The sequence below is a fragment of the Rhinopithecus roxellana genome, chromosome 7, assembly GCF_007565055.1.
Source record: "Rhinopithecus roxellana isolate Shanxi Qingling chromosome 7, ASM756505v1, whole genome shotgun sequence".
Taxonomy (NCBI): Eukaryota; Metazoa; Chordata; class Mammalia; order Primates; family Cercopithecidae; genus Rhinopithecus; species Rhinopithecus roxellana.
Genome location: NC_044555.1, coordinates 81,088,694 through 81,102,288, shown reverse-complemented (window position 1 = coordinate 81,102,288; position 13,595 = coordinate 81,088,694). Strand labels below are relative to the sequence as shown.

At 40.9% G+C, this 13,595-nt stretch overlaps 1 protein-coding gene across 3 annotated transcripts in view; it reads left to right on the top strand.

The window, feature by feature from the left end:
- Positions 1 to 1,722: 1,722 nt before the first annotated feature.
- LOC104678079 (FERM and PDZ domain-containing protein 4) overlaps positions 1,723 to 13,595 on the top strand; it is a 120,787-nt gene continuing 108,914 nt past the window's right edge. For 2 of the 3 annotated variants that reach the window (XM_030934116.1, XM_030934118.1), the window contains exons 1-2: positions 1,723 to 1,880; positions 6,795 to 6,897. In XM_030934116.1, coding sequence (XP_030789976.1) covers positions 1,724 to 1,880; positions 6,795 to 6,897 — 260 coding nt within the window. In that variant the 5' untranslated portion in view covers position 1,723. The remainder of the gene's footprint in view (positions 1,881 to 6,794; positions 6,898 to 13,595) is intronic. The other variant, XM_030934117.1, reaches the window with a different exon arrangement.

The window sequence follows — 13,595 nt, the reverse complement described above, 5'->3', positions numbered from 1 at the left end:
AGATGGCATATAGAGTAGCATCTTTCAAGATATTTTTAAATGATCTTCTTTTACTTATTGAAGAAGATTATATAGAGAGAAATTTGAATTAAACCCGTGTCATTGAAATAATCTTAGCTTACATTACATTAAGGAGATTTCTATTATTCAGACTAATAACTTTTCCCCAAAAGAAGGCTGCCTTGAACAATGTGCATAAGTGAAGACTTCATTAAGAGTCATGGGAGTAAATCTTTGACCCAACCCTCTGGCATACCAGCCATGGGCCCTTAGTGACAATAAACTAGTATTTTGATCTCAGTTTTCTTATTGGTAAAATCCACAAAATAATACCAGTTCTGCCCTCTCATTCTCAATTTGTGTATCAAATTAGATATTTGTGGAAGTATTTTGAAAATTTTTGAATGCTATACAAATTTCAAGTTGGGATTATTGATAAGACTTCTGAAGTTTAGGTGTTAATGAAAAGATTCATTTGAACCACTTGAAAATCATTCCGGAGAACAAATGCCAAGAGCTAAGTTCTCAGCTTCTTTGGAAATGGAGATGTATTTGGAAACAGGATGATGTGTCACCACCAAAATAATCCACTTCAATTTTGCTGGGGCTAGAAGCCATAGGTATTACCTTCTAAATGTCTAAAACCCTCTGAGGTTATTTCTCAGCATATCAGTTATAACTAAATAGCTTTTCACAAAGAAATCTTTTTCTCTACTTATTAATTCAAGAATTAATGAGAATATACTATGTGCCAGATACTGTTCTAGGAAACTGAAATAAATCAGTGAATAAAATCAAGTTCCTTGCCCTCATAGAGTGTTTCTTCTAGTGTATAGAGCAAAACAACAAAAATAACCATAAAATTAAGTATACAGTTGACCCTTGAACAACATGGGGCTTGGGGCGCCAACCCCACATGCAGTCAAAAATCCACATATCACTTTGGATGCCCTCAAAACTCAATTACTGATAGCATACTGTTGACCAGAAGTCTTACCGATAACATAACAGTTGATTAACACATATTTTGTATGTTATATGCATTATACTCATATACTGTATTCTTACAATAAAGTTAGAGAAAACAAAATGTTATTAAGAAAGTCATAAGGAAGAGAAAATATATGTATTAATCATTAAGTAGAAGTAGATCATCATAAAGGTCTCCATCCTCATTGTCTTCACATTGAGTAAGTTAAGAAGGGGAAGGAAGAACAGGGGATGGTCTTGCTGTCTCAGGGGTGGCAGAGGAGGAAGAAAATCTATGTATAAGTGGACCTGTGCAGTTCAAACCTGTGTTGTTCAAGAGCCAACTGCATTCTACGGCACGTTAGCACGTGATTAGTGCTGTGGGGAAAAAAGAAGTAGAAGGGCGTAAAGGGGATCAGGCATGTTGGGGAGCGGGGTTGCATTTTTAAAATGTATGGCCAGGACAGTCCTCTTCAAGGTCATATGTGAGTACAAGCTTGAGTGAGGTGAGGCTGGGCCATACGCATATCTGCAGGACAGGCTTTCCAGGTTGGAGGAACAGCCAATGCAAAATCCTGAAGCAAAAGTGGCCCAAGTAGGCCATGAAAGAAGCATGACTATGGGTCTCCCCAGATCTTTCTCACTCTCTAACAAAAAATAGGTTTTGAAATTAAAGAGAATATGATTGCCAGGCCAATGCCTAAGACATACATTGATGCCTTGTTTCTCTTGTATGTGCTTTCTCCACAGTCACATGACACAGGCAATCCCTTTTGATGACCCTCGGTTAGAGAGCTGCCAAATCATCCCTCCGGCTCCTCGGAAGGTGGAGATGAGAAGGGACCCAGTGCTGGGATTTGGTTTTGTGGCAGGGAGTGAAAAGCCAGTGGTCGTTCGCTCAGTAACACCAGGTAAGCACCCAATCCCAGTTCTTGGTTTCCTGGGACTGTCTGTCACACCCTGCCAGAATAACTACTGTTCAGTTTCATAAGTGTCCAGACTGTGAAAGCTGGGTATGTTTTTCCAAAACCTGGATAGAGTCACTTCACCAGAGGAACAGAAATGCCTCCTCAAACTAGGTTTTAAACTGCCAAATCCATCATTATAACCTGACTCAGGAAAATACTAAGCCATCATCTATAACCATGGAAATGATCCACTTCTTAACTTATGAATGCAGACAATAAGAGGCAGGCACTGTACTGTATTACGGTAAGCCCATGATGAATTCCTTAGTGAAAAAAAGGAGGAAGTGGTTACAGTAGGATTTAGTCATTGGAGTAGTTGGATTATCTCACAAGTATGCACTTCCCTCCCTTCTCATTAGAGGCAGAATAAAGGGAAATCCATACTCCATTGCTATTGGGCTGGACCAGGTGATTGACATTGGCCAATGGCATATTAACAAAGATGACATAAGCTTGAGACATGCTTGTGCAATTGAGCCTGTTTCCTGAGCTTCTGCCATGGCTATAAGAAAAGAGTTTTTGGCTGGGTGCAGTGGCTTACGCCTGTAATCCCAGCACTTTGAGAGGCCAAGGCTGGCGGGTCACTTGAAGCCAGGAGTTCGAGACCAGCCTGGCCAACATGGCAAAATCCCATCTCTACTAAAAAGACAAAAAATTAGCCAGGCGTGGTGGTGCATGCCTGCAGTCCCAGCTACTCGGGAGGCTGAGGCATAAGAATCGCTTGAACCCAGGAGGGGGAGGTTGCAGTGAGCTGAGATTGTGCTACTGCACTCCAGCCTGAGCAACAGAGTGAAACCCTATCTCAAAACAAAAACAAAAAAAGAAAGAGAGAGAGTTTTCCCCAGGTAGCTGTGACCTCTTCCATCTGAGCCCCATAATGAACACATGAGGCAGCAAGCCTGCAGTGGGGGAGCCAAGTACAGCCTCATCTGCAGTTTGGTACAGAACTGTCCATCTAAGCCTGGCTGAAATCAGCCAGCCTGTGGTTACCCTAAAGACCCATAAGCGTGAGAAGAAATGATCATTGGACACCTATTGAGCTTGGGGGTGATTTGTTATCCAGCAAATGCTGACTAATACAGTATGTGTCAAATCTTTAAAATTCTACAATATGATTAGATAATTAACGTACTTTCCCGCAATCATTCATATTAGAGTATACAGATGTTCCACTGTCAACACAGCTGAATACAATGGACTATGATGCAATCTCCTGAAGTGGGCTGCCTTTGCCTTTCCAGAAACAATGTGTTTTTATTATTTATTATATATGTATTTATATGCTTACTGTAATGGACTCATATTGGATTTATTTTCAGTAAAAAGGGAAATTATCTTCCATGCCCTTTCTTCCCAGGATTTTGCAAATCAGTAACAGGATTCAGCAGTAAAGTACTACACTTAGGAGCACAGACTCTGGCATCAGACTGCCTGAATCTGACTCCTACCTCTGCCCCTTTTTAGACTTTTTACTTTCCATGTTAAATTCCCTGCATTTCAGTTTGATATAACTTCTCTACATCTTCTGTATAATGGGGATCAGTGTAGTATCTACGTTGTAGGGCTATGGAGAGAATGCAATAAATTAGAAGAGTGCCAGGCACATCCTGGTCATTCTGTAGATGTTTATTTTTATTGTTATTGTTATTTAACTCTAAAATGTTTGGCCAGTTGAGTGTCTCAATTAAGGGAAACAAAAGTCAAGTAGTGTCCTGGTATAGATTTTAAAATTTGATTTAATGTTTCATTTTTCATTATTTTGACATAATATGCCCCAGGGCAAGCATCACAAATAATTAACCACTTTAGACTTGTGCTATCTGCTAAACTTTTTTATTTCACTAAATATAGATCATATTTTAGTTCTCTGTATAGGATTGTTGAGCTTGATACAACTGAGAATTCTCAAAACAGATTTGTTGCTTCTTATGATAACATGCTTTGTTAAAAAAAAAAAAAAAAAAGAAACAATGTAGATAGTATAGAGGAGAAAGTAAAAAAAATCACCTGAATTCCTAGTACCAAGAGATAGCCATTATTGATGTAGACGGAGATAATATGTGTAGTAGATATAATTCCATGCATACACAAACACACATATGTATTACATATCAGATAATGTATTTTATACATACATAATACATATACATAGATGTATGTGTACACACATTTTTTCCTAAATGGAATAGTATTTGGCATGCTGTTTTATAATACTGGGACAATCTAACATCTCTGATTATGAGATTCTCCAAAGTATGTGTCTTCCCAGGAGCTGAATGAAGATTCAAGTCTTATTTTTTATTTTTTGGTATCATCTCATTGTTTCTACAACCTCTGTCCTTCCTTGCCCTCAATTCTCCTTAGCTTCAAAGACACTAATACCTACTGTTACACAATTTTGAGATGAGTAGAAAAAAAGTAAAAACAAAGGTCAAAGAGTACTATTTCCAGTTATTTTTATGAGTGAAAATGCTGGTCAAACAAGCTGTGTCTATCATAAAAATGACTCTACAGAAGTCCCAAGTGATTTCAGTGTGTGACTAGATTTTCTGTAATAGGCGATCCAGACTTCAAAGTAAAGGCTATGAGACAGTTCTCTTGAAGTGTGCCACTGTTTCGTATTTTGGATGGGACAGTGTGTTGCTTCTCCAGAATTCTTGATTCAAGTTGCTTGATTAGACAAGAGTAGTTTCATTTAATCAGAAAGCATAGGTCAAATGTAAGAGTATGTTAATCTGAGAATGGTTTTCTTATTAGAATAGTTAACATTCGCCCTTCAGTTACTTTGAAAATTTTTCTGTATTTGATCAGCATTTGATTGCTAACCATTTGTTTGACTGAATTTGAGTGATTATTGCCCATAATTTAATACTTACTATGTTTCCCAAGTGGTTTTTCTGAATTCCTTATGTGTGCAAACACTGAATCCTACATCTGTAAAATGAATATTTTCTATCAGTAATATAAGGACATGTTAAGGTTCCCCTATTCTCTTACTTCCCAGAAGGAAGACGAATTTATGCTACAGCTTGAATGACACATATGCCTAGTGTCTGGGTGGGGAGAGAAACACTGAATTACTTTCAGTTCCATGTTCTGGGTATGAAGTGTTCATTTCAATTACTAAATGAAGTAATAGCAATAATATTTGAAAGATAGCGTTTCAGCTGCAGCTATCACCCAGCGTCAGACCTGTGGAAATATAGTTAAAATTATAGTACCATATGCTACCATATCAATATTTGGGAGGTAATTGCACGTGTCTAGAGCATAATTCAGGTAATTTATTTTAGGTCTTACTTAAATACAAATGTATGCTTCACATAGATGTGGTTTTAAGTTTTTGTGTTAAGAAACCTGGCAGTGACTAGGTTCTGAATTGTAGAAAAAAGTTCAAAAGGGACATTCACCATTCCGAATTTGGAAGAGTCCAAGCTAAGATCTAGTCCTTCCTTCAAGTCAATTATTTAACCTGTGCAAGCCTCAATTATCTCATTATATGGAAGGGATGATAGTATTCAGTGAAATTACTAGGCCAAGAATTTAACCCATTGCCTGGTGCATAATAAATGCTCAACAAATATTAGTTTCCTTCTCCCTTCTTGGAAACAATGGAAAGAGAAAAGGGCCAGGCACAGTGGCTCATCCCTGTAATCTCAGCACTTTGAGAGGCTGAGGTGGGAGGATTGCTTGAGCCCAGGATTTTGATACCAGCCTGGGCAATACAGTGAGATATTGTCTCTACACAAAGTAAACAAGGCCAGGCGCCGTGGCTGACGCCTGTAATCCCAGCACTTTGGGAGGCCGAGGCGGGCAGATCACGAGGTCAGGAGATCGAGAACATCCTGGCTAACACGGTGAAACCCCATCTCTACTAAAAATACAAAAAATTAGCTGGGCTTGGTGGCAGGCGCCTGTAGTCCCAGCTACTTGGGAGGCTGAGGCAGGAGAATGGCATGAATCCGGGAGGCGGAGGTTGCAGTGAGCCAAAATCATGCCACTGCACTCCAGCCTGGGCGACAGAGCAAGACTCCATCTCTAAATAAATAAATAAACAGACAAACAAAATTAGCCAGGTGTGGTGGTGTGTGCCCACAGTCCCAGCTGCTCAGCAGGATGGGGTGGGAGGGTTGCTGGAGGGATGCACATGGAGCTGTGAGGGAGGCAGGGGACACCCACCTAGCCAACCAGATCAGCTGAATCAACCCTGGCAATCAATGGGGTGACAGATGTCACAGCCAGATCACCCTCACATCTGAACACCCTCTTACTGAGATATCTTACAATTCTCCACAGTATGCTGTCTCCCTACTTGTAATAAGTACATAAATGCACCTTTGTTTGAATCCCGCTGTGCGGAATTGTTGCAGCTTTGGCCACAGGGTATCAACACAACTGATTGGCTCCCTGTTGAGAGAATAGCTCCTTCTAGGGGCCTCACCACACACACACACACACACACACACACACACACACAAAATGGCCTGTTGACCAGCAGCATCAGCAGCACCTGGGAGCTTGTGAGAAATGCATTATCTCACCCTGCACCCCTGCATGGTAACAAGATCCCCAGGTGATCCACCATAAAGTGTGAGAAGCGCTGCTAGACTGAGTCTCGACCTTGCTTGTAAAGTTTTAGAAAAATGTGGATGCCTGGGTCCCATCCCGAAAGATTCTGATTTAATTGGTCAGGGTACAGCCTGGGCCTCAGAATTGTCCAAAGAATACCCAAGTGTGGTTGGGTTTCGGTTTTGCTGATAGCACCATTTGCTCACAGTGAATCATGATCAAGAGAGGGGGCTTGGGATAGGTTGCCAATGGTCTTCTCACCTGTGCTTCATTCTCATTTATCTCCAGGTGGCCCCTCTGAAGGCAAGCTGATCCCGGGAGATCAGATTGTAATGATTAATGATGAACCGGTCAGCGCTGCACCCAGAGAGCGGGTCATTGATCTGGTCAGGTGGGTGACTCATTCACCTGTGTCCTGTTCTGCCTTGAAGGCTGCTACACAGCTCTGAGGTCTCAACTAGCAGAGGAAGAGCCTCCTGTGGGACAATTTAGGACAGAAACACAAGCCAACACATCCACACGATTGAAAATGCTGCTGACACTGACCTGTAATATCAAAACACATGCTCCATAAACACAAAACTCCTAATTGTCCACTCTCTGTTAACATTGAAGGCGCAAATGCCTCAGTTTAACATTTTTATGACTCCTATATCCAAAGGTTCATTTTTTCCTTCTGGAATTACTAACACATTGATTTTTCATAATCAGGGAGATCAAAACACAATACCTTAATTCAGCATAAGTGATGAGTAATCTTATATACATAATCCCATGGATATACAAACACAGTTCACTGATACTTCATATTTGACTAAGTTCTTCATTACTGAATTTTGAGATTATCAACTATGGCAATAGGATAATTAGGTCAAAGCTAAGAGTTTACAAAATACACGTGGTTTATTGGTTTAGTTTTATTGTAGATGTAAGTAGTTTGTTATGTGATATTCTTAATGGGGCACCAGAAAATGTATTTTATGTTGTGTTAAAAATATTGGTCAAGAATCCCCTTAGAAGCCCACTGGAGTTATACTTCCTTAGTGAATTTAGGGGAAAAGAGATCTTTAGAAGTTTTTCAAATGAAGAAGCTGGACCTATCGTGTGAATGGATCCATTCATGCTATAGGAGTGTTGACGAATAAGGAGACATGACATTTGTCTTTTGTAAACTCGTATTTTCAACCAAGATTGAAGCCAAAGCTAAGGTTACCAGAACACTTTTCACTCAAGAGGGGATTTCCTAACATTTATGCTTACTCATTACAGAAAGTGTTAGGTTGGTGCGAAAGTAATTGCTGTTTTTGCCATTGAAAGTAATGCAAAAATTTCAATTACTTTCGCACCAACCTAATAAATCTGTACTTTGGAAAAGGCATTAAGTGGAGTATTTCTGGGGTCTTTCAGAGAAAGTTTCTTTCTCAAGCCTACTTCAGCTTTTGCTTCACAAAGAGGTTCTGGAGGGTCAAGCGGTCTTGAAAGAACTGGGAGAGAAGCAAAAAGAGAAATAGAAGGAGAAGGCACTTACTTTTAGTGTAAGCAACCATCCCAGTTTTAGCATTTAAAAGGCCCATGTCCCAGGGAAACTCTGGAATGGTTCATCACTGCTATGGTCTGAATGTTAGTGTCCCCTCAAAATTTATATGTTGCAACCTAATACCTAATGTGATTGTATTAATAGGTGGGGCCTTTAGGGAAGTGATTAAGTCACGAGGTCTCTGCATCATGAATGGGATTAGTATCCTTATAAAAAGTTGAAGAGAATTGCCTTGCTCCTTCTCCCATGTAAAGACACAGTGACAAAGTACTGTCTTTGAGAAATGGGGCCTTTACCAAACACCAAATCTTCTGGAAGATCTTGGACTTCACTGCCTCCAGAACTGTGAGAAATGCATTTCAATTATTTATAAATTATTCAGTCTAAGGTATTTTGTTGTAGCAGCTCAAACAGACTAAGACAGTCACTCTACTTCAGTCTGGGCTTAATGGAGTCTTCCCAGATGGCTAGAAAAGTCATACTTGTACTCCTGGGTCATCCAGATCTCCAAAGAATGGTCTTACACAGGAGCAGACACTGAGACTTGTGACATATTCACTATGCATCAGGAACAAGACCTGGGAACGTCTCCAATCTTTCTATGGCCAAGGGGAGCCAGAATATGGAAAGAATCTGTATGTAAGAGCCCTTGGTAAGGAGCTGCAGTGTTCATTTGGAATAACTTCTCTCTTGAGATGCATGTGGGTGTCAGCGGGGGCATACCTCATCTAGACAGGCTCTGAGCCTTCTATCGGCTTGCATCCTGGAATGCCATGTTTGGGCTTGATGGCAGAAGTTGCATCGACATTTTGTTTTCCCCTAGGTGCGCACCTCTGTGATTAGTCCTATTGATTTTTGTGCCTGGAGGATGATAGAAGAAATAAAATATCTGTGTTTAGGTTGGCTGTGACTTAATTGCCTGCTGCAGGACAGTGACAGAGAAAAACCTATCTGAAAGTGTGATCATTTCCTAGCAATTGTTCCAGGGATATTTAGAAAGATTATTTCCAAGAAAGATATTTTCTTTCTGGTTTAACACTTATAGAAGAAAATGGCATATCTGTAAACAAAGCACTCTCTATAGAACTTTACATGTAATAAAATAAGCCAGTTAAAAGAGAGGATGGCAAACAGCTCCAAGTTCAAATCCAGCCTGCCATGTGTCTTTGCAAAGTTCATCAGCTAAGAAAGGTAGGTTTTTTAAACCATTTTTTAAAAGTTGAAAAATGTATTTTGTGACACATGGAAATCATATAAAATTCAGATTTTAGTATCCATAAGTATTTTAGTGGGTTTAGCCATGTTTGCTCATTTGCATTTTATCTATGTCTGCTTTCCTGCTACAACAACAGCATTCAGTAGTTGCAACAGAAACTATCTGGCTCACAACCTTTTCACTCTCACTAAACCACAATGTTAAAATAATATATGTCTTACTAATGAAAATGATCACACATTACAAAATATTCCTGTGCCTTCCCATAAGTTTAGTCATCTGTCTGCCATAATGTGTACTAACCTAAACATTTAACTCTTGTAAAATAATCCCCTTTTTACTGGGCTCCTCAGCTGATATATGTTTTAAGGTCTATATCTTACACAAGATAAATTCCCTTTCTATATAATAAAAAACATACCATTTTCTTAGCCACTAAGGAAATTTGGAAAAACACTCATCATTTTGATAACACTATAAAATTCTCTCTTTAAAAATCGGCATCCATTTGCTTGCTTTAGTGGTGTAGTCTTGTTTTGTTTCTTTTCCCCCATTGCAGCATCTGTTCATGGATCATTTTTTGTTCCCAGATCCATTTGTGTTTCTTGGTCGATTATTTTTCTTATCATTTGGTTACTCTATTATAGAAAATTATTTTTTCTTGAGAAAATGAAAGAGTTTTGCAGAGACCAATTTACTGATATACTAACAACATTTTGGTTTTTTCATGTAGTCTCAAAAAGCTATAATTGCTGCACCGAAATTAGATGAGTTCTGTTCACTTCATGGTCTTCTAAGTTGTTAACTCTAACTCAAACTGTATAATGGTGTTTGAGGATGAAACTTTGAAGAATCCATGCCCTTTACAAATTACCATATCTTTCTTCTTTGAAAGTATCTAAGGATAATTTTCTTTTCACAATTAGACTAATTAACTGAAAGCAGTCTCCAAAATTTTATTTTTAAAAAGCAAGGAGTATTATTGCCCATAGAAACATTATGAATTATGCCTTGCCTTCCCACTCCCATGGCTAGCCAGCACAATTAAATTCATTTGACTCCAACAAGGAATTATTGAGGATTAACAGACATCATATAAGGCAACGAGCATGTATAGATACATAGGCATGATTCTTGCCCTCAAGGAGAAGAATTCTAATTGATTTTCCTATATTTATGACTGGACAAGGCTGTTGGCGAGGGTAGTATTTGGTAGGAATGTTTGGTGGAGATGGATGTTGTGTTAAGGGATATTATTGATGGTGGTAAAGAGTAGCCATCAATGCGAAGTGGAAGGGCAGGTTTATGCATGAGAAGGGAGTTGTAAAATAGATCTTTCCTTTGACTCTAGAAACCCCAGACCTTCTTGATGGACACTCACTTTCCAACCTGCAGATATTTAAAAAATCCATTGCCTAGGTGGCTGTCCTGAATCACCACCTCAAAATTTGGTCCTTCAAGGCAGCAACATAAATCTACTGGCTCCTGTTAGAATGGGTGCACTAGACTTTTTGGATTAGAGATGCAATTGGGAACCTGATAAATGCCATAGACTTTTCCCCCATCCAGAAAAACCCACGTGTATACAAAGTTCTGCGTACAATATTAGAACGGTTTTTGACTCCCTAAAGTTAGTCCCAGTTTTAGCGCCGGGGCAGCATACTCTGAGAATGCTGAGTCCCTTCCTCCCCTTCTTCCACTTCCTCAGTACCAGATGCTAACATTGAAGAGTCAAGCATGTAAACAACTTGATCTTATCCTTTTCTATCACAGCAGTTGAAGTGGAAAATTGCCCATCCTATAATAAGAAGGTACAATGGTCAAACTAAAGACTAATTCCCCTTTCTCCCAACATCTGTAATAGGGCAGCTAACTATCCCTCCATCTGCCTTCTCCCACTACTTATGTTGATTATTCCTGCTGATCTAATTGATGAGCAGTGTTATAGCTATGGCTATTTATCTACAGAGGGTTGCTCACATCTGTCAGACATGTCACCCCTTCTATACTAATACCCTGGGAATTGGAGAGCTTTCCTGGGTAGCAGTAGTGTTCTTTCAATAAGAAAGTAACTGTAATAAGAAATAAGAATAAATGATAGGGGAGTGGCATTAACAAGGTAACAAAATGAGGTCCCCCACTGGTATCCCCCACAGCAACTATAATTTGGCAGCCACCTATGGACAAAAGTGGCTTTGTAGGAGCTTTGGAATCCAAATAGGTCACTAAACCCTGGTGGAGCCCAAGACTGAGGAGGGCCATTTTGAGAAGGCAGACACACCCAGGCCTTGGTGGCAGACTCACTGACTATGATCCCAAATACAGACCCAGAAACAACCACATCCGCCTGTGGAGTTGGCTACAACCCAGTTTGGCCTTGGTCCTACTACTGGCATTATCCATCAAGGGACCCGGGAAGAGTCATACCTACCTGGGCCTTGGGTAACAGATCTGCTGACCTTGGCCCCAGTTGTGGACCCTGAAGTAGCTTGTGACCAAGCTCCAGCCTCTCTCAGCCATTGTCTGTGAGCAGTCCCACCTGTCCTGGGACCTGCTGGGAAACAGGCCGGTTCATACCCCCAGAGGTAGGCCTAATGAACTTAGTTCCACAGATTTTGAAACAGCCCCATAATTCAGCTCCAGCCTCTCTCAGCCATAATCCAGGAGCAGTCATGCCCACGCAGGGACCCTCTGGGACATATATTTATTTGTGTCCCCTCAGGCAGGCCTACTGACCTCCGTCTGAATGTGGATCCTGAAGTGGCCCCATAACCTGGCTCTAGCTCCTCTCAGCCATGGTCAGGGAGTGGTCCTGCCTGCCCAGAGACCCAGGATACAGGCTCCTCTGTGCCCTAGAGGCAGACTTGCCAACCTTGATCCAACTGCAGATCCTGAAACAGCCCTGAAACTCAATTCCAGCCACTCTCATCTGGTATTCAGGAGCAGTCCTGCCTCCCCGACTCCACCTAGGGACCTGCTGAGTGGCATGCCCATTTGTGCCACCACAGGCAGGCCTGCCAGCCTTGATCCAACTACAGATCTTAAAGCAACACTGTGATCCAGCTCCAGCCCTGCACAGCCACAGTCCTTCCCACCCAGGAAACCATGAGGAGGCATGTCCATCTGTGTCCCCAGAAGCAGGCCTGTGGATCTTGATCTTGACTGTGGACCCTGAAGTAGCCCTGTGACTCATTTCCAGCCTCTCACAATCACAGTCCAGGACCAGTTATGCTTACTCAGAAACCTACCCGATGGTCCAGCAATAACCCTCCCAGGGATCTGGTGGAGGCCACAATGATCTGTGCACCTAGTAACAGGCCCATGAGCTGTAGAACCTTGTCCCAGCATCAGCCCAATTAATGAAGATCCTAGAAGCATTCCAGTCTGCTCAGAGATGAGATAGGATCCATGCTCTCCCAAGGCTCTGGAAACAGGCCTACCCCCCATTGCAAGACCCCATTGCAGAGCTACCAGTAGTCACATGATCTAGCCCTGCTGTAATTGCAGAGGCAATCTCATCAGTCAACAAGAGAAGGTTTTTACCTGCTGAAACGAGTCCATAAAGACCAGTCTGTAAAAACCGGAAATCTAGCAGACCCCATTGCAAATATAGCAGTAGTCACATGATCTAGCTCCACTGCAATTGCAGAGGCAATCTCATCAATCAACAAGAGAAGGTCTTTACCTGCTGAAACCAGTCTATAAAGACCAGCCTATAAAGACTGGAAGAGGGCCTGGTGCAGTGACTCACATTTGTAATCCCAGTACTTTGGGAGGCCAAGGTGGGTGGATCACTTGAGGTTAGGAGTTTGAGATTAGCTGGTCAACATGGTGACACCCAGTCTCTACTAAAAATACAAAAAAATAAAAAATAAATAAAAAAGAAAATAGCCTGCTGGGGTGGTGTGTGCCTGTAGTCCCAGCTACGCTGGAGGCTGAGGTGGTAGAATCACTTGAACCCAGGAGGCAGAGGTTGTAATGAGCCGAGATCACTGGACACCAGCCTAGGCAACAGAGCAAGACTCCATCTCAAAAAAAGAAAAGAAAACAAAGCAAAACAACAACAACAAAAAATGACTGAAAGAGATGTTTGCCCCCTCAAATGCACAGATACCAACTCAAGGCTACATGAATTATGAAGAATCAAGCAAACATGACACCAGAAAAGGAAACTATTAAGGCTTCAATAAGCAGCCCCTAAGATATATCATTTGAGATATATAAATTACATGAAAAATAATACAAAATAATCACCTTAATGAAGCTCAGTGGGATACAAGAGAACACAGACCACTAAGCAAAAACAAAACGTAATACATAAACAAAATAAAAAGTT